The 27,749-nt window shown below is 54.7% G+C and overlaps 2 protein-coding genes, 1 pseudogene and 2 gene segments (V, D, J or C); 3 read left to right on the forward strand and 2 right to left on the reverse strand.

Moving 5' to 3' along the window:
* Positions 1–878: 878 nt before the first annotated feature.
* LOC128854600 (T cell receptor alpha variable 1-2-like) lies at positions 879–12,491 on the reverse strand. The segment is given in 2 exon segments: positions 879–2,659; positions 11,001–12,491. Coding segments are annotated over 2 exon segments (465 nt in total).
* Positions 10,334–18,612, forward strand: LOC128854583 (olfactory receptor 6F1-like). 2 transcript variants are annotated; one of them, XM_054088626.1, is made up of 3 exons: positions 10,334–10,456; positions 14,359–14,434; positions 16,095–18,612. In XM_054088626.1, exons 2-3 carry the CDS (start codon positions 14,387–14,389, stop codon positions 17,037–17,039), a joined length of 993 nt encoding a protein of 330 aa, XP_053944601.1. In that variant the 5' UTR covers positions 10,334–10,456; positions 14,359–14,386; the 3' UTR covers positions 17,040–18,612. The 2 variants fall into 2 exon arrangements, with proteins under 2 accessions (XP_053944601.1, XP_053944599.1); XM_054088624.1 differs by lacking the exon at positions 10,334–10,456 and having other exon boundaries at positions 14,345–14,434.
* Positions 18,613–18,789: 177 nt separating this feature from the next.
* LOC128854602 (feather keratin Cos1-2-like) lies at positions 18,790–19,417 on the forward strand. The gene has a single exon (XM_054088640.1). It carries the CDS (start codon positions 18,856–18,858, stop codon positions 19,156–19,158), a length of 303 nt encoding a protein of 100 aa, XP_053944615.1. The 5' UTR covers positions 18,790–18,855; the 3' UTR covers positions 19,159–19,417.
* Positions 19,418–20,149: 732 nt separating this feature from the next.
* LOC128854469 (T cell receptor alpha variable 1-1-like) lies at positions 20,150–22,000 on the reverse strand. The segment is given in 3 exon segments: positions 20,150–20,241; positions 21,004–21,321; positions 21,780–22,000. Coding segments are annotated over 3 exon segments (474 nt in total).
* Positions 22,001–24,014: 2,014 nt separating this feature from the next.
* LOC128854587 (olfactory receptor 6F1-like) lies at positions 24,015–27,689 on the forward strand (annotated as a pseudogene).
* Positions 27,690–27,749: the final 60 nt, after the last annotated feature.

A 27,749-nucleotide genomic window follows, 5' to 3' on the forward strand; every position in this document is an offset into this window, starting at 1 on the left:
CTGGGACTGATGCTGCTGGTACCAAAAAATGTAGGGATAGCTATCACTGGTAGAGAAATTGCAGTAGAGAGTTGCGCTGTGTCCTGCCTGGATGGTCATCTCTGCTGGGAACTGGAGCACAGAGTCCTTCTGCGCAAGACCTGTGAAGCCAGAAAGGGCTTTCAGATTGCTTGCCTATCCGTCTGTCTCTCCATTGCCTTGATCACTGTCCCCACCGCCCAGCTCCCTTTTCCCTCCCCTTCTAAATCTGAGCTCTCTGTCCCTGCAGTCTACTTTCTGCAGCTTCTTGCCTCATCTCACACACCCCTGCTTTTCAGTCACATTCCAAGCTCTTTCTCTCCACTCCTTCTCCCCACCTCTCCAAGGTTTTCCCCATCCCCACAGAGATCGGTCCCCTGGGATCCAGTGCCCCTGGCAGAGCAGCTCCCATGCGCCCCATCGCTCCCTTCCCCAGCAGCGCTCCCTCTCGCAGGCTTTCTCTGCATCAGCAGCACAGTCAGGAAGGCTCGGTCCCTGCCCGCTCAGGCTGAGCTCTGGTTCCTCCTGCGTGCCCATCCCTCCGGAGCTGCCCCCATCCTTTGCCGTCCCCACCCGCAGCCCCTGCTCTCCCGACACAAACACTCCCAGGGCCCCAGGGACTCAGCCCTCCCGGCTGCTCCCTTCCACCCGCAGCGCCACAACCTCGTGCCTCCTTCTGCCCAGCCTCCCGCTGCCATCTCACCCGACGCTGCCAGTGCCAGCAGCGCTGCCAGGAGAAGGAGGACCATGTCCCGCTGTGCGTGCGGGCAGGAGGGCCCTGAGGCTCTGCCCTTGCCCTCTGCTGCCCCTGCCAGCTCCAAGAGGCGTCCCAGCCCCAGCGCCGAGGGTGGAGCCCAAGCCCCTCCCTGCTGCTCCAGTGCGGCCTCTCGGGGTCTGTGCCCCCCAGGCTCTGCCCCCCAGGCTCTGCCGAGAGAGAGCAGCGCCCTGGGGGGAGCCCTGTCCGTGCCAGGGACAGGCAGCCCTTGGACCTGCTCCTGCCAGCACCCGCGAGCCCAGGCTGCCCCCAGCTCTGCAGGAGACACAGAAGGCACCGCTGACCCCACCCTGGGCCCTGGCCCTGGGACCCCCCACCCCTCAGCGGCTCACACAGACACAAGGAAAAAACCCACATGGGACCACAACCAACTGTGGACTCTGCTGAGTAACTCCAGGCCAGGCAAAGAAGAATTGGAATATTCTGGGACTGGACACGGCCCAGGCATTGCTATGGCATTATTTGTGTGCTCAGAGCATACACAGAGAGGGGATGAGGGTAAACTGTCCAGAATTTCTCCCGAGGGCCATGTTAGGCAGGATGGGAACAAAACCCAGCAGCAAACGCACCCACCTGGGGAGGCAAAACCAAGACATAATCGGGGTGAGCTTAGGAGGGAGGGGAAGAGAAGGACTTGTCATGTCCTCATGCACCTGAGCCCAAGGCATTTGGCTGAGAATGGCTGGAGCTTCTGCCTGAGATCAGCACTTCCAACAGACCCACCAGAGTGACCCAGGGTGATGGCACTGCCTGTTCTGGACCTGACCAGCACTGGAGCTGAGTTTTCTGCGACAGGGCTGTGTTCCTGCTTTGGAAATTGTGGGGCCTTTCATCCCTGCACTCGGAAGAAGCCTTCATTGGGGAATGGGCATGGAACAAACGTGAAAATGAAAAGGCATCCGTGATGGAAACAAAAGTTCTGTCCATGTCATCAGCTGTGGATAATTCCAGGATAATTGAATGGTTTTGGCTTTCTTCCCTTTTCCTTGTTTGCTTCGGTTCCCCTTGACATCAAGGTCCCAGGAAGACCAGCCTGGTGGGGACCCTCTGTCTCCTGTTCCTCCATGGGGCAGATTGACAGAAATCACATGGGAACTTCTCTACAGCCAAAGATCTCAGACTCTAAGCTGCTCCCCGGGCTCCCTGTACTTCTGACTTCCACTTGGATTGACTTGGTTTCCCTCTTCTGACTCATTAAAGTTCTGCTATATTCAAGCTTGGCTCCCGCGTGCTCCTTCCTTCTCGGGTGCTGCCCATGCTTTCCAAGGAGAAAGGTGATACTCTGGTTGAGAAGAAGAGGGAACGAGGAGACCCTATCCCTGTCACAGAGGAAGGGGAGGCTGGGATCTCCTGCAGGGTCACTTCTTTGGGCATCATCCCTCACCGCTGAGTTGCCAACCTTCTCAGGAGTGGAAAAGAAGCAGTCATTGGAATGACCCCCATCTTCTGCTCCAGGTGTCTCTCCTCACAATCCCACAGTCCTGAGGCCATGGCCAGCAGAGAGCAGCAGGGTCATTGCCCCAGCCCCTCCCTGCCCCAGGTTTTTGCCCAGCCCAGGCAGCTCCTGCACCAGCGTGTCCCACACAGCACAGAGGTACACGGCACTGTCAGAGCCTTCGACTTCCTCCAGCTGCAGGAGGCTGGATTTCTCTGTGGGGTTCAGCGATGTGGTGAAACGGCCGTTCCGCTTGGAGCCAGCTCCTGCCTGATAGGAAACCAGCTGGGGAGCCTGGCCTTTCCTCTGCTGGTACCAGAGCAAGGCATCAAAAGTGGAGGTCCGGTAAGTGCAGTTTGTTCGAAAGGTGTCTCCCTGTTTCAGTGTGACTGGTCCTTCTTGCTGGGTGACGGTGATCTGCCCCAGGGTGCCTGGAGGAAAGCAAGGGTCAGCAGCTCTGCAGGGAAAGGCTCTGAGATGCAAACCAAGAGGGCACACAAAGTGTAAGAAAAAGCTCCCTGTGCCTGGCTCAGCAGCCAGAGCTCCAGGGATCAGAAGAGCAAGGCAGGGGGTGTCTTTGGACAGGGGTCTGAGGATCTCCTGGGGAGAAGAGGGATTGTGCCTCCAGCCCAAGGCAATGCTTACCCAGTGGCTGCCTCAGGAAGGCAGTGAGGAGGAGATATGTGAGGCGCCTGCTGTGACCACTCATCCTGCAGGGCTGAGAGAGTCTGAGAAACCCCCACATCCCTCCTGAGGGAGCAGATCTGCCAGCAAGGACTCTGCAAGGGGAGCAGAAAATGAAATGGAGAGGAGAAATGCTTGTTCCCAGCACAGCTGCAATGCTTGTGCTTGGCTCCTCCCTCCTCTTAGCTGCGACCCATGTTGCTCCTCTACAACCTTATGTTCTGGAACCTGGGGAGAAAGTGTGAAGGTTTCAGTCCACTGTTCATCAGCTTCTCCTGTCTGCATTGAGCTCAGACTCCTGACTCTGCAGGATGGATTTCTGGGTGGCAAGTGCATATTGTCAGCTCTTATTGTGCTTCTTATCCATCAGCTCCTCAAGCCCTTCTCTTCAAGGGTGCTCTTAGTCTATCCTCCACCCACCCTGAGTTTATCCTTGGCATTGCCCTGACACTCCTGTGTCCCAAGTCCCTGAGCTTGGTCACCTCACCACCCCCCAACTCCTTTTCTTGCACAGGCAGGGGAGTCATAGCTGAGATCCATCCTTCCCTGAGCCCAGCGCAGCAACAGAGCCCGACTGCCTCTGAGATGTGACTTTGGCAACCCTTGAGCCCCAGTGGGTCTGGACAAGGCATGTCCAAGCTTTCATCTTATCTCCAGGACTGCCAAAATAACATGATTGCTTTCTATGACAAGGTGATACACTTCCTGGACGAGGGAAAGACTGTGGACATAGTCTTTTTAGACTTCAATAAAGCCTTTGATGCAGTTTCTCACAGCATTCTGCTTAGGAAACTTGGCTGCCTCTGGCCTGGACAGGCACACACTCTCCTGAGTGGAAAACTGGTTGGATGGCCGGGCCCAAAGAGTTGTGGTAAACGGACTTAACTCCAGCTGGAGTCCCGTCACCAGTGGTGTCCCCCAGGGTTCAGTGCTGAGTCCAGTCCTGTTCAGTATCTTTATCAATGGCCTGGATGAAAGCATTGAGTGCACCCTCAGCAAGTTTGCAGATGACACTAAGCTGGGAGGAGGTGTCGATCTGCTGGAGGGTAGGGAGGCTCTGCAAAGGGACCTGAACAGCCTGGACCGCTGCGCTGAGACCAATGGCAGGAGGTCTCAAACAAGGCCAAATACCAGGTCCTGCACTTGGGGCACAACAACCCTATGCAGCTACAGACAAGGAGAAGAGTGGCTGGAAAGCTGCCTGGAGGAGAAGGGCCTGGGGGTGTTGGTTGACATTCAATTGAAAATGAGCCAGCAGTGGCCCAGGTGGCCAAGAAGTTCAATGGCATCTTGGCTTGGATCAGAAACAGCCAGGTGGCCAGGAGGTCCGGGGAGGGGATTCTGCCCCTGGACTCGGCACTGGTGAGGCCACAGCTCGAATCCTGTGTTCAGTTCTGGGCCTCTCTAGAAAACAAGGATGTTGAGGCTCTGGAGTGAGTCCAGAGAGGAGCAAGGAAGCTGTAGAAGGGGCTGGAGAACAAGTCCCTTCTACACTCAGGAAGCGACTGAGGGACCTGGGGTTGTTTAGCCTTGAGAAGAGGAGACTGAGGGGAGACTTTATTCCTCTCTACAACTACCTGAAAGGAGGTTGTGGAGAGGTGGGTGCTGGAATCTTCTCCCAAGTGATAAGTGAGAGGACAAGGGGGAACAGACTCCAGCTGTGCCACAGGAGGGTCAGACTGGATATCAGGAAAAGATTTTTCACAGCAAGGGTCATGGGGCCCTGGCAGAGGCTGCGCAGGGAGGGGGTTGAGCCACCATCCCTGTAAGGATTTAAAATACGGGTAGACGAGGTGCTCAGGGACGTGGTTTAGTGGCAGGTAGTAATGGTTGGAATTGATACCCAAGAGGTCTTTTCCAACCTGGTGATTCTTTGAGTCTATGATGATCATCATCATCATCCGGATCTGCATTCGCTGAGGAGCCGTTCCTCACAGCGAGGATTTGGACATCCGGTCCCTGGACAAATGGGAGAGCTTACACAGTGTTATCTCCTTGTAGCTGAGGTCTCCAACAATTGCTGCGACCCGCTGAGTTTTTATACCACTGAACAAAGAGCCCCAGGTGCTGCTGCTGGGCAGGCTGAGCTCAGAGCTCCAGGCAAGCAGCGGCAGGGAGGGAACTGCTCCCCAGAGCACCCCCCACGTTACTGTACAGCGCTGCACGCTCTGGGCACCAGGGTGGGCTCAGTGCACAGAAATAGGCAGCGCTGTCCTGGAGCTCTGCATCCTGCACCTGCAGAAACACCTGTGTGTCCCCTGCAGACAGCACAGAGGAGAACCTCCCTGAATCCACGCGAGGTTTTGTTTTTGTCACCCAGAGCAGCATCTGAGGGGACTGGGTCTGATGCTGCTGGTACCAGAGGATGAAGAAATTTGCATAGCTAGATGAGAAATTGCAGTGGAGAGTTGCGCTGTGTCCTGCCTGGATGGTCATCTCTGCTGGGAACTGGAGCACAGAGTCCTTTTGGACACCACCTGGGAAGCCAGAAAGGGCTTTAAGATTGCTTTCCTATTAGCCATTCCATCTGTCTCTCCATTGCCTTGATCACTGTCCCCACTCCCCAGCTCCCTTTTCCCACTTCTTCTAAGGCTGAGCTCTCTGCCCTGCACTCTTCTCTCTGCACGTTCCTTCCACTTCTCACACATCCTCTGCTTTTCAGTCACATTCTAAGCTCTTTCTCTCCACTCCTTCTCCCCACATCTCCAAGGTTTTCCCCATCCCCACAGAGATCGGTCCCCTGGGATCCAGTGCCCCTGGCAGAGCAGCTCCCATGCGCCCCATCGCTCCCTTCCCCAGCAGCGCTCCCTCTCGCAGGCTTTCTCTGCATCAGCAGCACAGTCAGGAAGATTCGATCCCTGCACATGTAGGCTGAGATCTGCCTCTCACGCAGGGTTTACTCTCCACTCAGGTGCTGCCTGGAGACCAGGGCACAGCCTGGAGTGCCTGGCCCTCCTCTGCTGCCTCCAGGACTCCTCCAGCTGGACAGGGTCTTGGAAACTCCTACAAAGTGATCCATCCTGTTCTCCCCACAGAGAATTGTTGGGAGGTAGAGGTTTCCTGGGGAAAAGAGGAATTGTGCCTCCAGCCCAAGGCAATGCTTACCCAGTGGGTGCCTCAGGAAGGCAGTGAGGAGGAGATAAAGAAGGCACCTGCTGTGACCACTCATCCTGCAGGGGTGAGAGAGACTGAGAAACCCCCACACCCCCCCTCAGAGCTCCGAGAGAGCAGAGCTGCCAGCAAGGACTCTGCAAGGGGAGCAGAGACTGAAATGGGGTGGAGAAAACGCTTGTTCTCAGCACAGCTGCAATGCTTGTGCTTGGCTCCTCCCTCCTCCAGCTGTGACCTGTGTTGCTCCTGCAGCCCAGACCTTCTGTCTTGCCAAGGTGAGGGCTCTAAGGGGGTCACCAGGGTCTGCACCTTCTGAGCACACTCTTGCACACGTTCTGCTCTGCAAATACCATTTGCTTTCTAGGCTGTGAGTTCACGTTGTCAGCTCCTGCAGTGCTTCTTATCCACCAGCTCCTCAAGTCCTTCTCTTCAGGGCTGCTCTCAGTCCGTTCTCCACCCACCCTGTTTTTGTTCTTGGCATTGCTCTGACGCTCCTGTGTCCCAAGTCCCTGAGCTTGGACACCCCACCCCTCCCCACCAACTCCTTTTTTCAGTGCTGCACAGGCTGAGATCCATCCTTCCCCGGTCCCAGCTCCAAAACAGAGCCCAACTGCCTCTGAGCTGTGACTTTGGCAACCCTTGAGCCCCAGTGGGTCTGGACAAGGCTCTATGGGCTTTCCTCCTATCTCCAGGACTTTACCCACAGTACAAATGGCTCTGTATTTGGTGTGGAGGGAAATCCTCTACAACAGCCTCATGGTCTGGATTCCGGGGAGAGAGTGTGAGGGTTTCAGTCCTCTCTCCATCAGCTTCTCCTGTCTGCACTGAGCTCAGACTCCTGACTCTGCAGGATGGCTTCCCAGTGCTGGCGGAGATTTCTGGGGGAAACAATGGACAAGCTTGGAAGAAGCCCGCTGCCAACTCCAATGTGAATTCTTGGTGGCGATTGCAGTGGTGATGGTGCTGAAAATGCTCGGGGCCCTGGCCAAGAGGGGCTGGGTGGGGCGAGGTGCCCCAGTGAGCAGAGCAGCAGCGGCCCCGTCGGGGAAGGCTGAGGCTTTCAGAGAATCATGGGAGCATGGACTGAGAGAACGGTTGGTTGGAACAGACACTGAAAGATCGTTGAGTCCACCCTTCTGCCACACACAGGGACGTTTGTAGGTAGATCAGGTAGTTTGAAGCCTCACCCACCAGACCTTGAACAGGTCCGGTGATGGGGTACCCCCAGCTCCTCTGGGGAACTGTGCCAGCGTCAGTGTGGACAATTCCTCCTTCTGTTACACCTAAATCTCCTCTCCTTCAGTTTAAACCCCTGTTCTGTCACTACAGGCACACATGTCGCTCCCCCTTGAAGATGCTGAAGAGTTGCAGGATGGAGGGGAGCAAGAGGAAAGTGTGGTGGCCACTTTGCATCATTGGCCACATCAAAGTAATGCAGTCAGATGAGTAGAGAATAACCATTATGGCCACTCCTTTGCCTACCAGAGTGACTAAACTGGCCCCTGGCCACCCCGTCCTGCCTATCAAAGCAAGTGTGTGCATATAGCAAAGTTATACCACAGCCACTGAACAAAGAATCAAAGGGGATCCTGAATGCAGGAGTATTAATAAGATTTGTGAATAGAAACCCACATATGTTGTACTTGGATGAGTTATGGATGTGGAAACTGTGGTTTTCGTGCACTGGAAAAGGCTTGAGGTATGACCCTGGAGTGTTTTGGATCCCTACAAGTTGGTGGAGGTGGCACCAGCAGGGGGACGCGAAGCAATCCACCGTTCCCTTATCAGAAGCGCCACTGCTATAGGATATAGAATTATATAAAAGCTTATACTTTTGACTTAGAATTGTGACATTACAGATATTAAGCTAACTGTTTAAGTGCAGTACTGAGTCCTACTCTGTCTCCATCGGGGTGTGACACCAGTGTCGGGCAGGTTGAGGTTAAAACCTAGTAGCACGAGGCACCCACCTGGGGAGGCAAAAACAAGGGACAATTGCGATGAGCTGAGGAGGGTGGAAAGAGAACCCTTGGAAATCCCTTTCAAACTAATTTTTCTTCTGCATTTCTCTCCCTTTGGAAGTGAGGATGTTTACATTGAAGTCAGGAGCGAGGTAGTATTGTACAGGTTCCCTACAATGGAACTTCTGGTGCCCAGCCTCAACATCTGCAGCCTCGGTGGAGTCCAGGGGCTCCTGGACATAAAAAACTCTCTGCTTCCACAGGGAGAGCTCTGTCAGCAGCCCAGGCTGGGGAGGCAGAGGCCCAACCTTCCCTCAGCCCCAGGTGCTGCTGCTGGGCAGGCTGAGCTCAGAGCTCCAGGCAAGCAGCGGCAGGGAGGGAACCGCTCCCCAGAGCACCCCCCACGTTATTGTGCAGCGCTGCACGCTCTGGGCACCAGGGTGGGCTCAGTGCACAGAAATAGGCAGCGCTGTCCTGGAGCTCTGCATCCTGCACCTGCAGAAACACCTGGGTGTTCTCTGCAGACATCAGAGAGGTGAACCTCCCTGAATCCACGCGAGCTTTGTACTTGTTCACCCAGAGCAGCATATGAGGGGACTGGGACTGGTGCTGCTGGTACCAGAAGAGGTTGAGATAGCTATCGCTTGTGGAGAAATTGCAGTGCAGAGTTGCGCTGTGTCCTGCCTGGATGGTCATCTGTGCTGGGAACTGGAGCACAGAGGCCTTTTGGGCACCACCTGGGAAGCCAGAAAGAGCTTTCAGATTGCTTGCCTGTCAACCTGTCCGTCTGTCTCTCCATTATCTTGATCACAGACCCCACTGCCCCGACTGTCCTCTCTGCACTCCTCGGACCCCACATCCCCTGCTTTTCAGCCACACTCCCGGCTCTTTCTCTACACTCCACCTCCCCACCTCTCCAAGGTTTTCCCCATCCCCACAGAGATCGGTCCCCTGGGATCCAGTGCCCCTGGCAGAGCAGCTCCCATGCGCCCCATCGCTCCCTTCCCCAGCAGAGCTCCCTCTCGCAGGCTTTCTCTGCATCAGCAGCACAGTCAGGAAGGCTCGGTCCCTGCCCGCTCAGGCTGAGCTCTGGTTCCTCTTGCGTGCCCATCCCTCCGGAGCTGCCCCCATCCTTTGCCGTCCCCACCCGCAGCCCCTGCTCTCCCGACACAAACACTCCCAGGGCCCCAGGGACTCAGCCCTCCCGGCTGCTCCCTTCCACCCGCAGCGCCACAACCTCGTGCCTCCTTCTGCCCAGCCTCCCGCTGCCATCTCACCCGACGCTGCCAGTGCCAGCAGCGCTGCCAGGAGAAGGAGGACCATGTCCCGCTGTGCGTGCGGGCAGGAGGGACCTGAGGCTCTCCCCTTGCCCTCTGCTGCCCCTGCCAGCTCCAAGAGGCGTCCCAGCTCCAGCGCCGAGGGTGGAGCCCAAGCCCCTCCCTGCTGCTCCAGTGCGGCCTCTCGGGGTCTGTGCCCCCCAGGCTCTGCCCCCCAGGCTCTGCCGAGAGAGAGCAGTGCCCTGGGGGGGAGCCCTGTCCGTGCCAGGGACAGGCAGCCCTTGGACCTGCTCCTGCCAGCACCCGCGAGCCCAGGCTGCCCCCCGCTCTGCAGGAGACGCAGAAGGCACCGCTGACCCCACCCTGGGCCCTGGCCCTGGGACCCCCCACCCCTCATCGGCTCACACAGACACAAGGAATAAACCCACATGGGACCACAACCAAGTGTGGACTCTGCTGAGTAACTCCAGGCCAGGCACAGAAGGATTGGAATATTCTGGGAATGGACATGGCCCAGGCATTGCTATGGCATTGTGCTCAGAGCGTACACAGAGAGGGGATGAGGCAAAACTGTCCACAATTTCTCCCGAGGGCCGTGTTAGGCAGGACTGGGACAAAACCCAGCAGCAAACGCGCTTTGGGCCCACTTGTTTGGGCATCATCCCTCACCGCTGAGTTGCCAACATTCTCAGGAGTGGAAAAGAAGCAGTCGTTGGAATGTTCCCTATCTTCTGCTTCACGTTTCATTTTTCTGCTTCATGTTCAACTCTCCTCACAATCCCACAGTCCTGTGGCCATGGCCAGAAGAGAGCAGCAGGGAAAAGTTGCCCATTTCTCAGGTTGCTGCCTGATGGATACCAAAAGCCACCTCTGCACAGCCTTTGGGCAGAAGCAGCACAGAATAAAGCCTTCTCCCAGGCTCAGCCTTGCCAGCCCCAGCCCCTCCCTGCCCCAGGTTTTTGCCCAGCCCAGGCAGCTCCTGCACCAGCGTGTCCTGCACAGCACAGAGGTACACGGCGCTGTCAGAGCCTTCGACTTCCTCCAGCTGCAGGAGGCTGGATTTCTCTGTGGGGTTCAGCGATGTGGTGAAACGGCCGTTCCGCTTGGAGCCAGCTCCTGCCTGATAGGAGACCAGCTGGAGAGCCTGGCCTTTCCTCTGCTGGTACCAGAGCAAGGCATCAAAAGTGGAGGTCCGGTAAGTGCAGTTTGTTTGAAAGGTGTCTCCCTGCTTCAGTGTGACTGGTCCTTCTTGCTGGGTGACAGTGATCTGCCCCAGGGTGCCTGGAGGAAAGCAAGGGTCAGCAGCTCTGCAGGGAAAGGCTCTGAGATGCAAACCAAGAGGGCAAATGGCATGTGGGAGGAGAAGGCTCCCTGTGCCCGGCTCAGCAGCCAGAGCTCCAGGGGTCAGAAGAGCAAGGCAGGGGGTGCCTTTGAGCAGGAGATCTCAGCTCAGCATGGCTCTCTCAGCACAATAATTCCCTCCTGCAAGGAAAACCCCAGAGAAGAGCTGGGCTTTCACCCAGGCCTTCGCTCTCCACTCAGGTGCTGCCTGGAGTCCAGAGCACAGCCTGGAGTGCCTGGCCCTCCTCTGCTGCCTCCAGGACATCTCCAGCTGGGCCAGGGTCCTGGAAACTCCTACAAAGCTGATCCATCCTATTCTCCCCACAGAGAACTGTAGCAGGGCTGAAGGTCTGCTGGAGAAAAGAGGAATTGTGCCTCCAGCCCAAGGCAATGCTTACCCAGTGGCTGCCTCAGGAAGGCAGTGAGGAGGAGATATGTGAGGCGCCTGCTGTGACCACTCATCCTGCAGGAGTGAGAAAGACTGAGAAACCCCCACGAATCCCCTCAGAGACTTCAGAGAGCAGAGCTGCCAGCAAGGACTCTGCAAGGGGAGCAGAGACTGAAATGGGGAGGAGAAAATGTTTGTTCCCAGCACAGCTGCAATGCTTGTGCATGGCTCCTCCCTCCTGCAGCTGTGACCCATGTTTCCCTGCAGCCCAGACCTTCTGCCTTTCCAAGGTGAGGGCTCTAAGGGCATCATCACCGTCTCACCCTACCGATCAGCGTTGCACACTCATTCTGCTGCATAAATACCATGTCTTGCTCACATGTTGAGCCTTTGCCCAATCCCCAGGGCCAGGGAGACATTTTCCCTCCTTGGGCTTCCTTGGCCAGCAGCAAACACAGTCACCTGGGGAGGCAACAACAACACAAAATCGGGGTGAGCTTAGGAGGGAGGGGAAGAGAAGGACTTGGCCTGTCCTCATGCACCTGAGCCCAAGGCATTCAGCTGAGAATGGCTGGAGCTTCTGCCTGAGATCAACTCTTCCAACAGACCCACCAGAGTGACCCAGGGTGACGGCACTGCCTGTTCTGGACCTGACCAGCACTGGAGCTGAGTTTTCTGCCACAGGGCTGTGTTCCTGTCCTGGAAATCCTGGGGCCTTTCATCCCAGCACTCAGGAGAAGCCTTCATTGGGGAACGGGAATAGAACAAACATGGAAATGAAAAGGCATCAGCAAAGGAAACCAAAGCCTGTGAGAGGCTCCGCGAGACGATTTGATTTGCAGAGTGGAAGGGTTGGTAATGCAAGGAACAGGCTTTGGGCTGACCATAGCTGCTCCTTCAGCTTCCTCTCCACTCTGTCACCCAATGCAGGAGCCATGGCCAGTAGCCATGGGCAGCTGCATCTGGAAAAACTGCCCCATGGTACTGAATGCATCAAAGCTGCAGGGGGGCAGTGGAAGGGTTTATTTCTGAAGGACAGCAAGTTGCTCCAGTACAGAGTGTGTAGGGGAATGTGAAGATCAGCAAAGACAAGGGCACTGGAGGCACTTCCCAGGATAGCTGCAGGTGGGTGCAGGGTTCTTTGCTCTTTCATTCATTCCCCCAGAGAATCCATGCTCAGCAATTGCCAGACTTTCTGGGAGAGACGAGTTTTTACACACAGATCTCATCCCTCTGCTTGGTGGAAACGACGCTTGGCATCCACTTTAGTCTCCTGTCCTCTTTCCTATGTGAAAAGCCAGGTGTCTTGACAAAAACATCCAAGTGGAAGAACGGAACCCCTCACACCAATGTCCTCCTCCAGGGAATTACGGCTGACAAAGCGTTTCTCAGAACCACTGAAGGCCAATCTCTGATTAAACAGTTTCACTTCCATGTCTGAAATAGCTTTTCCCCAGTCATGCTATCACTAAAGAACATCTGCAGCAGCACGGCTGGGATTCCTAACCCCACCACGGGAGACCCCCTAATAAGCAGAAGGGCCTTCCTAATGATGACAGCGTCTACAGTTATCCTTGTTGGAGAGGGAGGGATGGCGTTTCTCCTGACTGACCAGGGAGAGTTTTGGCCCTGGCACTGCCTGGGTGCCGCTGTGACTCTTGGCATGAGCCCTGGTTTGCCTGCCCAACTCAGGAGACCTTCCAAAGGCAGAGGAAGAGCACAGGATCCATGCAGGTTTTCCACCTCAGACAAGGGCCTGGTTGCCAGAGGTTGGGTTTACTTAAACGGTGATTGAACCCATCTCCTGACAGAGCAGCAGCGGTTCTTTACATGGCTCTTGTCCCCTTGCTGACCCCTGTGATTTGCCCCCCAAGGAACAGGGATGTGGAAGCTTCTGGCACGTGTTGCCATGCGGTGAACAACTGTTGGGGCTGGGATGTTTGAACACTGAAACGAGGAGCAGAACTTCTTCCTTTGAGGAAAACGCTCAACTGACTAAAATGGGTCAACAGTTTTGTGGATGAGATGTTGGACCAGATGACCACCAGAGGTCCCTTCCCACCTCCTGTGTTTCCTTATTCTCTCATTCTGTGAGAGCAGCTGATGTTGAGCAGCTCAAAGCTCCCAGCACCTGGAGGGATGGAAGGGTACCTGAACTGTCCTCTCTTTCTCTCTAGGCCCAGCACTAATAAATGGCATTTAAGGATCGCTTTGAAGAGCCTGAGTGCCTGTCTTACCCGTGTCTGTTGGTATCATTTGTGGTGTCCCAGACTCAGTGGTTGCAGCCTGAGGGGAGTCTGGCTTGTCCCAGGCACACTGGATTTGTGTGTCTGTGTGCTGTTTAAGCCTGCTGTCCAGTTCATCCTGAGTGTCCATGGAAGAAAAGCTGGTGCTTCTAAGGCATGGATCGCCTCATGTGTCAGACAGCATCTACTGAATGGGCTGAATTGAGGCTTGAAAGCACTATTTCTCTCTGATGATGATCAGAGGAGCAAAGATGGGTCGCTCACTTGAGACCCTGCTCTGCAGGCAGAGATCAGTTCTCCCCCTACTCAAATCTTGTCTGACTTTGTGCTTAGATCTTCACTTACGGGAAGCCTGAAGGCTGAGGCATTAACTACAACCACAGGCTCTGAACTGAGGGACATGAATCCCGTCCCTTACTCTCTGTGGATTCAGGTGACCACAGGGGCCACCCAGGAGGTGTCAGGATCATGTTAGCATCCAGCACCAACTGCTTCTCACTCCCAGTCTCCTGGGACTCGGCTTTGTCAGACCTTCCCTACATGTCACTTATTGGCCACACAAGAGAGCACTGAGCTCCTGACAAGGTTCACGAACCACAACTTGGGGAAGGAACAAACACCCAGCCACTCCAGAGAATCGCTTTCCTCCTCTTTAATTGGCCTTTGTGAAGAGAGAGCCTCATCCAGCTGCACCAGCTGCAGGAGATCCCTCGGAGATCAAACTCCCTGGGGCACAGAGGGAAAACAGAAAACATCTCCTCAGTCTGGGCAGGTTGAGCTTCAGTGAGTCCAGGAGGTGGGTGTGGGATAGTTTCATGCTAACGATGCTGGTGACTCTGATGTTTGCTCTCCCTGCGTGGAGCTGAACGGGAGAGAGTTTACAGCCTGCGTGCACACAGGGTCCCCTTTGGGGGAGTGCAGTGGTGTCTGTGAGGGGGAAAGAAAAGGTGGGAGCAGAAGCCGTTACTGCCTCCTGGGTGGATGGAGAGGACACAACCTCAGGCAGTTGTCTACAGCGAGAAGTGAGTGGGCAAGGGGGGAGCTGTTTATCCCTGTTTCTCCTGGCATCACGGCTCCGGTGCTCCTCCAATAAATCAGACTCTTCCCAATGTTTTCCCTCAGCCAAGTGGACCCTTTCTTCACCTGGAGGATGGTGCAGGAAGAGATGTCACCTGGATCATTTCCTTTGGCTGAGCCGGTGAGTGAAGCCTCCCCAGACCCACAGCACAGAGCTCCAATGCTGTGAACAGTAACGGAGAGACAGTTCAAGGGGGTTACTCTGTCTTTTAGCAACAACAGGAGATTTGTGGGATGTAAATTCCTAAGGAGGAAGAAAGGAGAGGAAGGGATTCTTCAGGAGGGGATTCTACCCCATCTCTCTTACACACCCAGCCAAGGCTGAGATCAGTTCTCTCCCAGGGAACTGGTCAGGAATCCTCCATTGTCAGCAGGGAGGGCACAGATCACACCCTGCATCGGGGGTGGCTTTTCCGCAGAGGGATTCAGCTCAGAGAATTTTGTCTTTAGTCACTGAGGCACAGCTCCTCTGCCCCAGCTGAGATGTCCAACTGACCCATCTGAGCTTCTCTTTAGACTCCTGCCTTGCTCCTGGGAGACAACCTGATATTGCTAGATGTCTTTTAGCACTGTGTGTGAGCTGAGATGATCTATGTCCACCTGGAGTCATGTGTCCAGTTCTGGAATCCCCACGTAAGAAGGATATGAACTGTTGGAACAGGTCCAGAGGAGGCCAAGAAGATGATCCGAGGGCTGGAGCACCTCTCCTGTAAGGACAGGCTGAGCGAGTTGGGCTTGGTCAGGCTGGAGAAGAGAAGGGTCAAGGGAGACCTTGGAGCAGTTTCCAGTACCTGAAGGGTCTAGAGAAAGGTGCGGAGGAAATTTTACAAAGTTCTGGAGTGATAGGATGGGAGGGAATGGATTTACATTGGAAGGGGGAAGATTTAGATTAGACATAAGGAAGAAATTCTTCATGACGAGGGTGGGGAAGCCCTGGAACAGGTTGCTCAGGGAAGCGGTGGCTGCCCCATCCCTGGAGGTGTTCAAGGCCAGGATGGATGAGGCCTTCAGCAGCCTGGTCCAGTGGGAGGTGTTTCTGCCCATGGCAGGGGGTTAGAATGGAGGATCTTTAATGTCCCTTCCAACCGAAACTATTGTAGGATTCTCTATCTCCCTTGTGCCCTTTCTCTGCCCACTGAGAAATGACAGCAAGTGGAGGACCCAGGACAGGAGCATTTCATGATAGATCTTTCTCCTTGGTCAGCAGAAGTCCTGCCCCTGTCCCTGAGGTGGCGGGGTATATCCCACCCATGCTGTGCTGAGAATCTGATGTCAGTGGAGGCCATAGAGGGATTTGAAAAAGTTTCCTGTGCTGAAAGGTGGGAGGAAGCAAAGAGACACCCTCGGTCCCATGGGCTGAAACCATAGACCAGTACTGGCTGCCCTGAGGAGTGGAGATGGGCTCTTCTCTCCCTCACTGCAACAGCCTTTCATGGAGCTGCAGACCCTCAGCTCTTCACCCTTTCCTAAACTGGTTTTTCATTTCCCAGAGGTGATTGCAGATATTTTCTTCTAAATGAGATGGTTGTGTGTGTGCTCCGGGAAATGTTTCTCCATGTACATCGGATGGTGGAGGCCTGGCCTTCAGGATCAGGTCTAGTTCTCCAAACATGGCTCTGCAGCAAAGGATTTCCCTGACCAATGGAACCTGGGGCAGATGCTGTTCTCCCATCCTCTGCATCAACCACGTTTTCAGGGTGATGGCTTTGTCTCACTACCAGGAGCACCTGAGGGACCAGCACAGGCATCAAACTCTCACAGAAATTTTTCCATCTTTGCAGATGGACCTGGACATATGGGAGGACATGGAAAATGGGACGAGTGTGGAAGAGTTCATCCTTCTTGGCTTCCAAGGCACGTGGCATTTCCGGGTCTCCCTTGCGGTGCTATTTGCCCTGATCTACTCCCTGACAATAATGGGCAACACATCCATCATAGCCCTCGTGTGGACAACCAGGAAACTCCAGACGCCAATGTACTTTTTCCTCTGCAATCTCTCCTTTCTGGAGATCTGGTACACTACGGGCGTTGTTCCCAAAGCCATAGGAGTCCTGCTGGGAACAAGCCAGACCATCTCCTTCCGTGTCTGCATCCTCCAGTTATTCTTTCTTTTCTCCCTGGGCTCCACTGAGTGTTTTCTCCTGTCTGTCATGGCCTATGACCGCTACTTAGCCGTGTGCTGCCCCCTGAGGTACAGCTCCCTCATGAGCAGGGGCCTCTCTGCTCGCCTGGTGCTCGGCTCCTGGCTGGGAGGCTTTCTGGCCATCTCCCTGCTGGCCTTCCTGACCTCCAGGCTGACGTTCTGTGGGCCGGATGTCATCAATCATTTTCTCTGTGATATCGATTCCTGCCTCGCCCTCTCTTGCAGTGACACGTGGCCCGTGGAGCTGGCAAGCTTCCTAGTCTCCATCGTTGTTGTGGTGGCCTCCTGTGTGGGCACCCTGGTCTCCTACGCGTTCATCATCTCTTCCATCCTGAGAATCCAGTCAGCCCATGGCCGCAAAAAGGCCTTTTCCACTTGCTCTGCCCATCTCGGTGTCGTCACGATCTGGTACGGCTCCACCGTCTTCCTGTATGTCAAGCCATCAGCCCACAACTCCCTGGAGCGGAACAAACTCGTCAATACCTTCACCACAGTTATAACTCCTCTGTTGAACCCCTTCATTTACACACTCAGGAACAGAGAAGTGAAGGAAGCTCTGGGGCGCGCTTTCCACAGAAAGTGAAGTGGCTTTGCAAGGGCCTCAGTGGGAGCGGAGAGATTCACCCCATCCCACCCATCCCCGCTGCCCTGCACAATCTCTCACCAAAGCGCACGCGCCCCTGGGCATCACAGGGCATGAGAAGCCACCAGTTCCCCCGGTGCTCCTCTCACCCACCTTACAGCCCTCTTAGGTGGGGCTGAACTCCAATTCTCAATCCCCCCTTCCCTCTCTTTGCTCCTGGGTAAACTCCAAATGCCTCACAATGTTCAAAAGAGCAGCGCTTGGGAAGGGTCACCAACCCCCCCAGGAAGGGTTCTCCAAGCAGACACGGGAGCAGTGGTTCCTCCCTCGGGTTTGTGTTCCACTTTGCTCAGCGCTTCACTTTGTCAGGGATTCACCTGAATTGCCGGAGCGATCCCAGCAGCTGCCCCACTGCTTTAGGAAAGGGCCTGGGTTGCTCTACTCACTCTGACCTTTTCGTGGTGCAGCCGTGCCGCGTTCTTGTGGCAGTTTCACCAAATCCTGCTCTGGTTCCAGGTAGAACTGGCAGTGTCTGGCACCTCTCCCTTTGGCTGTTATTCCCAGCATAAGACACTCAATATCATTTACATTCCTCTCCCTTCCCTCGATCCAGGCTCTGAATGTACTTTCAAATTTGTAATTAAACATATGCAAATCACTCTTCCATGCTGGATGTGCCAGGGCATTTCCACCTCTCAAATCCTGCACCAGTTTTTAACCGTCCATTGTTCCACCACTCGGGGCTTTCTTGTGGAAACCCATTCCCGGGATGGGCAAAGTCCCCAGAGCACAGGTGTCACAGCTCTTGGGGCTGCTGCCTGGGTACCAAGTCTCTCCTGACACACACTGGGAGGGTGTCAGCACTGCCAGAGGGCTCTTGTTTCCCCCCTTCCAATGGTTTCCATTGCAAAAGAGAGGAACCACAGTCTCAAAGCTCTTCTTCCTGCACACAGACAGTGAAGGGCGTCCACGGGAGCACTTGCTAGGGAGGAGACCTCAACCTGGCAGAGACCCCTCTATGAACAGTGTGGGATTGATCTCAGGGGAGTGTCGGCTCTGCAAGGGAGAGGATTGAGCCTGGAAGGAGCTCACAGCATACACAGAGAGGGGACGACACAAAACTGTCCAGAATTTCTCCCAAGGGCCGTGTTAGGCAGGATGGGGAGAAAACCCAGCAGCAAACGTACGCACCTGGGGAGGCAAAACCAAGACATAATCGGGGTGAGCTTAGGACGGAGGGGAAGAGAAGGACTTGGCATGTCCTCATGCACCTGAGCCCAAGGGATTCAGCTGAGAATGGCTGGAGCTTCTGCCTGAGATCAACACTTCCAACAGACCCACCAGAGTGACCCAGGGTGACGGCACTGCCTGTTCTGGACCTGACCAGCATTGGAGCTGAGTCTTCTGCCATAGGGCTGTGTTCCTGTTCTGGAAATCGTGGGGCCTTTCATCCCTGCACTCGGAAGAAGCCTTCATTGGGGAATGGGCATGGAACAAACGTGAAAATGAAAAGGCATCCGTGGTGGAAACAAAAGTCCTGTCCATGTCATCAGCTGTGATGGTTTGCATTCTAGGTGAGTTTGTCAGAAAATTGTTGCTTCTGCAAAGGTGCCTCTGGTCCTGCGGCAATGAAGGGCAGGGATAAAAGCCAGCCCGAGTCCCTGCTCCCTCATTCCTTTGCCTCCTTCTCCTTGGGAACCAGGTGAGTCTGAATGCTCTTCATCCCCACTCAGTAGGGCACTTGGCTGCTCCTCACACACTCCTGTGCTCTGTTTCCTCTCTGTTTCCTCTCCCAGGTACCCTGTGACTCTGAGCCATGTCCTGCTGCAACCCGTGCCAGCCCTGCCAGCCCTGCGGCCCGTGCCCACTGGCCAGCAGCTGCAACGAGTGCTGTGTCCGGCAGTGCCAGAGCTCCACCATCGCCATCCAGCCCTCTCCCGTGGTGGTGACCCTGCCCGGACCCATCCTCAGCTCCTTCCCACAGAACACCGTTGTGGGCTCCTCCACCTCCGCTGCTGTTGGCAGCATCCTCAGCTCTCAGGGAGTGCCCATCAGCTCCGGGGGCCTTGACCTCTCTGGCATTGCCGGACGCTACTGTGGCAGGAGGTACCGCCTGTGAACAGGATGTTGCAGAAGCCCAAAGGAGACACCTTGAGGAACTCAGAACATCAGCTGAGGACCAGATCTTTCATCATGGACACCAGGATAATTGAATGGTTTTGGCTTTCTTCCCTTTGTTTGGTTCCCCTTGACAGCGAAGTCCCCAAACTCCAGCCTGGTGGAGACCCTCTGTCTCCTCTCCCTTCATGGGGCAGATTGTCAGAAATCACATGGGAACTTCTCTACAGCCAATGATCTCAGACCCTAAGCTGCTTGTTGGGCTCCCTGTACTTCTAACTTCCACTTGGATTGACTTGGTTTCCCTCTTCTTATTCATTAAAGTTCTGGTGCATTCAATCCTGGCCTCCGTGTGGTCCTTCATTATTGGGTGCTGCCCATGCTTTCCAAGGAAATAGTGCAGCTCTGGTGGAGAAGAGGAAGAGGTCACGGGAGACCATTCTCCTTTCACAGAAGGGAAAGACAGAGGCTCCTGCATGGTCTCTTCTTTGCGCACCATCCCTCTCTTTGGGCAACATCCTTCTTGTTGCTCTGTGCGCAGTGACCATCCGGCTTTGCCTTGCTGTGTCTGCCCACAGCTGCTCAGAAAGCATCAACAGCCCCGTGAGGTCTTGAGGAAGGGCCGTCCTCTCGCTCTGGCTGGAACTGTGCTGGTGTGGGGTGTGGGAGTCTCTGGGAGATGATTTGAATTGCAGAATGGAAGGGCTGGTAAAGCAAGGAACAGGCTTTGGGCTGCCATAGCTGCTTATTCAGCTTCCTCTCCACTCCATCACCAAATCCAGGAGCCATGGTTCGCTGCAGCTGGAAAAAGGGCCCCGTGGTGCTGAATGCATCCAGGCTGGATATTGGAGCTGAGCCTGTGGCAGTTGAGGACAACCCATCACAGAAATGGGGGCAGTGGAAGGCTTTGTTTCTGGAGGCGAGCAAGTTGCTCTGTTACCGAGTGTGCAGGAGAAGGTGCTTTGGAGGGGGAGGAAAAGGAGATTGGTGGGTCAGTGCCTCTGCCCTGGGCACATCTCCAGCAGCCGGGGGCCAGCACCATTCAGCTGCACTCCAGCTCCTCCTGCCCTGGGAACCTGCTGCTCTGTGGGGTCAGGGAGAGAGCAGTGGAGAGTGTCCCTGTGTGAGAGCACATGCCCCACGGATGGGGACACACACACACAGGATCACGGACACCTGCATGGAATCACACACAGGTTTGGAGTCACAAGCAAGTTCGCCCAAACAGAGCTGCTCACAAACAAACAAGGAAGGAACCTGCATGGGAACACAAAAAACCCTGGAGTCTGCTGAGGAACCTAAGGACAAGGACAGCAGGTCTGGAATCTTCTGGGTAAGGACAAGGTCCAGGCACAGCCATGGCCTTGTTTGTGTGCTCCCAGTCTGCACAGGAAGGGGACCAGGCAAAAACCATCCAGAACTTCTCCTGAGAGTGGCCTCAGGCAGGATGGGGTAAAAGACCAGCAGCAAACACACCCACCAAGGGAGACAACAACAAGGGATAATTGGGCTGAGCTGAGGAGGGAGGGAAAGAGAAGGACAGGGCACATCCTGCTCATGACCAGGGGAACCTGCTCATCCAGCAGATACTTTGATTTGCAGAATGGCAGGAGTGGAAAAGAAGCAGCTGTTGGAATGTTCCCCATCTTCTGCTCCATGTTTATCTCCTCACAATCCCACAGTCCTGTGGCCATGGCCAGCATGGAGCAGCAGGGAAATGTTGCCCATGGCTCTGGCTGCTGCCTGGTGGAAACCAAGAGCCCCTTGGGCAGAAGCAGCACAGAATAAAGCCTTCCCCCAGGCTCAGCCTTGCCAGCCCCAGCCCCTCCCTGCCCCAGGTTTTTGCCCAGCCCAGGCAGCTCCTGCACCAGCGTGTCCTGCACAGCACAGAGGTACACGGCGCTGTCAGAGCCTTCGACTTCCTCCAGCTGCAGGAGGCTGGATTTCTCTGTGGGGTTCAGGGATGTGGTGAAACGGCCATTCCGCTTGGAGCCAGATCCTGCCTGATAGGAGACCAGCTGGGGAGCCTGGCCTTTCCTCTGCTGGTACCAAAATAAGCCATAAAAGTTGGAAGTCTGGTAAGTGCAGTTTGTTTGAAAGGTGTCTCCCTGTTTCAGTGTGACTGGTCCTTCTTGCTGGGTGACGGTGATCTGCCCCAGGGTGCCTGGAGGAAAGCAAGGGTCAGCAGCTCTGCAGGGAAAGGCTCTGAGATGCAAACCAAGAGGGCAAATGGCATGTGGGAGGAGAAGGCTCCCTGTGCCCGGCTCAGCAGCCAGAGCTCCAGGGGTCAGAAGAGCAAGGCAGGGGGTGCCTTTGAGCAGGAGATCTCAGCTCAGCATGGCTCTCTCAGCACAATAATTCCCTCCTGCAAGGAAAACCCCAGAGAAGAGCTGGGCTTTCACCCAGGCCTTCGCTCTCCACTCAGGTGCTGCCTGGAGTCCAGAGCACAGCCTGGAGCGCCTGGCCCTCCTCTGCTGCCTCCAGGACATCTCCAGCTGGGCCAGGGTCCTGGAAACTCCTACAAAGCTGATCCATCCTATTCTCCCCACAGAGAACTGTAGCAGGGCTGAAGGTCTGCTGGAGAAAAGAGGAATTGTGCCTCCAGCCCAAGGCAATGCTTACCCAGTGGCTGCCTCAGGAAGGCAGTGAGGAGGAGATATGTGAGGCGCCTGCTGTGACCACTCATCCTGCAGGAGTGAAAAAGACTGAGAAACCCCCACGAATCCCCTCAGAGACTTCAGAGAGCAGAGCTGCCAGCAAGGACTCTGCAAGGGGAGCAGAGACTGAAATGGGGAGGAGAAAATGTTTGTTCCCAGCACAGCTGCAATGCTTGTGCTTGGCTCCTCCCTCCTGCAGCTGTGACCCATGTTTCCCTGCAGCCCAGACCTTCTGCCTTTCCAAGGTGAGGGCTCTAAGGACATCACCACTGTCTCACCCTACTGATCAGCGTTGCACACTCATTCTGCTGCATAAATACCATGTCTTGCTCACATGTTGAGCCTTTGGCCAATCCCCAGGGCCAGGGAGACATTTTCCCTCCTTGGGCTTCCTTGGCCAGCAGCAAACACAGTCACCTGGGGAGGCAACATCAACACAAAATCGGGGTGAGCTTAGGAGGGAGGGGAAGAGAAGGACTTGGCCTGTCCTCATGCACCTGAGCCCAAGGCATTCAGCTGAGAATGGCTGGAGCTTCTGCCTGAGATCAACTCTTCCAACAGACCCACCAGAGTGACCCAGGGTGACGGCACTGCCTGTTCTGGACCTGACCAGCACTGGAGCTGAGTTTTCTGCCATAGGGCTGTGTTCCTGTCCTGGAAATCCTGGGGCCTTTCATCCCAGCACTCAGGAGAAGCCTTCATTGGGGAACGGGAATAGAACAAACATGGAAATGAAAAGGCATCAGTGAAGGAAACCAAAGCCTGTGAGAGGCTCCGTGAGACGATTTGATTTGCAGAATGGAAGGGTTGGTAATGCAAGGAACAGGCTTTGGGCTGACCATAGCTGCTCCTTCAGCTTCCTCTCCACTCTGTCACCCAATGCAGGAGCCATGGCCAGTAGCCATGGGCAGCTGCATCTGGAAAAACTGCCCCACGGTACTGAATGCATCAAAGCTGCAGGGGGGCAGTGGAAGGGTTTATTTCTGAAGGACAGCAAGTTGCTCCAGTACAGAGTGTGTAGGGGAATGTGAAGATCAGCAAAGACAAGGGCACTGGAGGCACTTCCCAGGACAGCTGCGGGTGGGTGCAGGGTTCTTTGCTCTTTCATTCATTCCCCCAGAGCATCCATGCTCAGCAATTGCCAGACTTTCTGGGAGAGACGAGTTTTTACACACAGATCTCATCCCTCTGCTTGGTGGAAACGACGCTTGGCATCCACTTTAGTCTCCTGTCCTCTTTCCTATGTGAAAAGCCAGGTGTCTTGACAAAAACATACAAGTGGAAGAATGGAACCCCTCACACCAATGTCCTCCTCCAGGGAATTACGGCTGACAAAGCGTTTCTCAGAACCACTGAAGGCCAATCTCTGATTAAACAGTTTCACTTCCATGTCTGAAATAGCTTTTCCCCAGTCATGCTATCACTAAAGAACATCTGCAGCAGCACGGCTGGGATTCCTAACCCCACCACAGGAGACCCTCTAATAAGCAGAAGGGCCTTCCTAATGATGACAGCGTCTACAGTTATCCTTGTTGGAGAGGGAGGGATGGCGTTTCTTCTGACAGACCAGGGAGAGTTTTGGCCCTGACACAGACCTGGGTCCGGATTTGTGTGTCTGTGTGCTGTTTAAGCCTGCTGTCCAGTTCATCCTGAGTGTCCGTGGAAGGAATCAGGTGCTTCTAAGGCATGGATCGCCTCATGTGTCAGACAGCATCTACTGAATGGGCTGAATTGAGGCTTGAAAGCACTATTTCTCTCTGCTGATGATCAGAGGAGCAAAGATGGGTCGCTCACTTGAGACCCTGCTCTGCAGGCAGAGATCAGTTCCCACCCCCCACTCAAATCTTGTCTGACTTTGTGCTTAGATCTTCACTTACGGGAAGCCTGAAGGCTGAGGCATTAACTACAACCACAGGCTCTGAACTGAGGGACATGAATCCCTTCCCTTACTCTCTGTGGATTCAGGGGACCACAGGGGCCACCCAGGAGGTGTCCGGATCATGTTAGCATCCAGCACCAACTGCTTCTCACTCCCAGTCTCCTGGGACTCGGCTTTGTCAGACCTTCCCTACATGTCACTTATCGGCCACACAAGAGAGCACTGAGCTCCTGACAAGGTTCACGAACCACAACTTGGGGAAGGAAGAAACACCCAGCCACTCCAGAGAATCGCTTTCCTCCTCTTTAATTGGCCTTTGTGAAGAGAGAGCCTCATCCAGCTGCACCAGCTGCAGGAGATCCCTCGGAGATCAAACTCCCTGGGGCACAGAGGGAAAACAGAAAACATCTCCTCAGTCTGGGCAGGTTGAGCTTCAGTGAGTCCAGGACGTGGGTGTGGGATGGTTTCATGCTAACGATGCTGGTGACTCTGATGTTTGCTCTCCCTGCGTGGAGCTGAACGGGAGAGAGTTTACAGCCTGTGTGCACACAGGGTCCCCTTTGGGGAAGCGCAGTGGTGTCTGTGAGGGGGAAAGAAAAGGTGGGAGCAGAAGCCGTTACTGCCTCCTGGGTGGATGGAGAGGACACAACCTCAGGCTGTTGTCTACAGCGAGAAGTGAGTGGGCAAGGGGGGAGCTGTTTATCCCTGTTTCTCCTGGCATCACGGCTCCAGAGCTCCTCCAATAAATCAGACTCTTCCCAATGTTTTCCCTCAGCCAAGTGGACCCTTTCTTCACCTGGAGGATGGTGCAGGAAGAGATGTCACCTGGATCATTTCCTTTGGCTGAGCCGGTGAGTGAAGCCTCCCCAGACCCACAGCACAGACCTCCAATGCCGTGAACAGTAACGGAGAGACAGATCAAGGGGGTTACTCTGTCTTTTAGCAACAACAGGAGATTTGTGGGATGTAAATTCCTAAGGAGGAAGAAAGGAGAGGAAGGGATTCTTCAGGAGGGGATTCTACCCCATCTCTCTTACATACCCAGCCAAGGCTGAGATCAGTTTTCTCCCAGGGAACTGGTCAGGAATCCTTCATTGTCAGCAGGGAGGGCACAGATCATACCCTGCATCTGGGGTGGCTTTTCCGCAGAGGGATTCAGCTCAGAGAATTGTGTCTTTAGTCACTGAGGCACAGCTCCTCTGCCCCAGCTGAGATGTCCAACTGACCCATCTGAGCTTCTCTTTAGACTCCTGCCTTGCTCCTGGGAGACAACCTGATATTGCTAGATGTCTTTAGCACTATGTGTGAGCTGAGATGAGCTATGTCCACCTGGAGTCATGTGTCCAGTTCTGGAATCCCCACGTAAGAAGGATATGAACTGTTGGAACAGGTCCAGAGGAGGCCAAGAGATGATCCGAGGGCTGGAGCACCTCTCCTATAAGGACAGGCTGAGCGAGTTGGTCTTGGTCAGGCTGGAGAAGAGAAGGGTCAAGGGAGACCTTGGAGCAGTTTCCAGTACCTGAAGGGTCTAGAGAAAGACGCAGAGGAAATTTTACAAAGTTCTGGAGTGATAGGATGGGTGGGAATTGATTTACATTGGAAGGGGGAAGATTTAGATTAGACATAAGGAAGAAATTCTTCATGACGAGGGTGGGGAAGCCCTGGAACAGGTTGCTCAGGGAAGCGGTGGCTGCCCCATCCCTGGAGGTGTTCAAGGCCAGGATGGATGAGGCCTTCAGCAGCCTGGTCCAGTGGGAGGTGTTTCTGCCCATGGCAGGGGGTTGGAATGGAGGATCTTTAATGTCCCTTCCAACCGAAACCATTCTAGGATTTACTATCTCCCTTGTGCCCTTTCACTGCCCACTGAGAAATGACAGCAAGTGGAGGACCCAGGACAGGAGCATTTCATCATAGATCTTTCTCCTTGGTCAGCAGAAGTCCTGCCCCTGTCCCTGAGGTGGTGGGGTATATCCCACCCATGCTGTGCTGAGAATCTGATGTCCGTGGAGGCCATAGAGGGATTTGAAAAAAGTTTCCTGTGCTGAAAGGTGGGAGGAAGCAAAGAGACACCCTCGGTCCCATTGGCTGAAACCATAGACCAGTACTGGCTGCCCCGAGGAGTGGAGATGGGCTCTTCTCTCCCTCACTGCAACAGCCTTTCATGGAGCTGCAGACCCTCAGCTCTTCACCCTTTCCTAAACTGATTTTTCATTTCCCAGAGGTGATTGCAGACACTGTCTTCCAAAGGAGATGGTTGTGTGTGTGCTCCGGGAAATGTTTCTCCATGTGCATCGGATGGTGGAGGCCTGGCCTTCAGGATCAGGTCTAGCTCTCCAAACATGGCTCTGCAGCAAAGGATTTCCCTGACCAATGGAACCTGGGGCAGATGCTGTTCTCTCATGCTCTGCATCAACCACGTTTTCAGGGTGATGGCTTTGTCTCACTACCAGGAGCACCTGAGGGACCAGCACAGGCATCAAACTCTCACAGAAATTTTTCCATCTTTGCAGATGGACCTGGACATATGGGAGGACATGGAAAATGGGACGAGTGTGGAAGAGTTCATCCTTCTTGGCTTCCAAGGCACATGGCATAAGCGGGTCTGCCTTGCGGTGCTATTTGCCCTGATCTACTCCCTGACAATAATGGGCAACACATCCATCATAGCCCTCGTGTGGACAACCAGGAAACTCCAGACGCCAATGTACTTTTTCCTCTGCAATCTCTCCTTTCTGGAGATCTGGTACACTACGGGTGTTGTTCCAAAGCCATAGGAGTCCTGCTGGGAACAAGCCAGACCATCTCCTTCCGTGTCTGCATCCTCCAGTTATTCTTTTTTCTCTCCCTGGGCTCCACTGAGTGTTTTCTCCTGTCTGTCATGGCCTATGACCGCTACTTAGCCGTGTGCTGCCCCCTGAGGTACAGCTCCCTCATGAGCAGGGGCCTCTCTGCTCGCCTGGTGCTCGGCTCCTGGCTGGGAGGCTTTCTGGCCATCTCCCTGCTGGCCTTCCTGACCTCCAGGCTGACGTTCTGTGGGCCGGATGTCATCAATCATTTTCTCTGTGATATCGATTCCTGCCTCGCCCTCTCTTGCAGTGACACGTGGCTCCTGGAGCTGGCAAGCTTCCTAGTCTCCATCGTTGTTGTGGTGGCCTCCTGTGTGGGCACCCTGGTCTCCTACACGTTCATCATCTCTTCCATCCTGAGAATCCAGTCAGCCCATGGCTGCAAAAAGGCCTTTTCCACTTGCTCTGCCCATCTCGGTGTCGTCACAATCTGGTACGGCTCCAGCGTCTTCCTGTATGTCAAGCCATCGGCCCACAACTCCCTGGAGCGGAACAAACTTGTCAATACCTTCAACACAGTTATAACTCCTCTGTTGAACCCCTTCATTTACACACTCAGGAACAGAGAAGTGAAGGAAGCTCTGGGGCGCGCTTTCCAGAGAAAGTGAAGTGGCTTTGCAAGGGCCTCAGTGGGAGCAGAGAGATTCACCCCATCCCACCCATCCCCGCTGCCCTGCACAATCTCTCACCAAAGCGCACGCGCCCCTGGGCATCACAGGACATGAGAAGCCACCAGTTCCCCCGGCGCTCCTCTCACCCACCTTACAGCCCTCTTAGGTGGGGCTGAACTCCAATTCTCAATCCCCCCTTCCCTCTCTTTGCTCCTGGGTAAACTCCAAATGTCTCGCAATGTTCAAAAGAGCAGCGCTTGGGAAGGGTCACCAACCCCCCCAGTGCTCTGCTCACTCTGACCTTTTCGCGGTGCAGCCGTGCCGCGTTCTTGTGGCAGTTTCACCAAATCCTGCTCTGGTTCCAGGTAGAACTGGCAATGTCTGGCACCTCTCCCCTTGGCTGTTATTCCCAGCATAAGACACTCAATATCATTTACATTCCTCTCCCTTCCCTCGATCCAGGCTCTGAATGTACTTTCAAATTTGTAATTAAACATATGCAAATCACTCTTCCATGCTGGATGTGCCAGGGCATTTCCACCTCTCAAATCCTGCCACCAGTTTTTAACCGTCCATTGTTCCACCACTCGGGGCTTTCT

Source organism: Cuculus canorus, chromosome 25, assembly GCF_017976375.1.
Source record: "Cuculus canorus isolate bCucCan1 chromosome 25, bCucCan1.pri, whole genome shotgun sequence".
Lineage (NCBI taxonomy): Eukaryota > Metazoa > Chordata > Aves > Cuculiformes > Cuculidae > Cuculus > Cuculus canorus.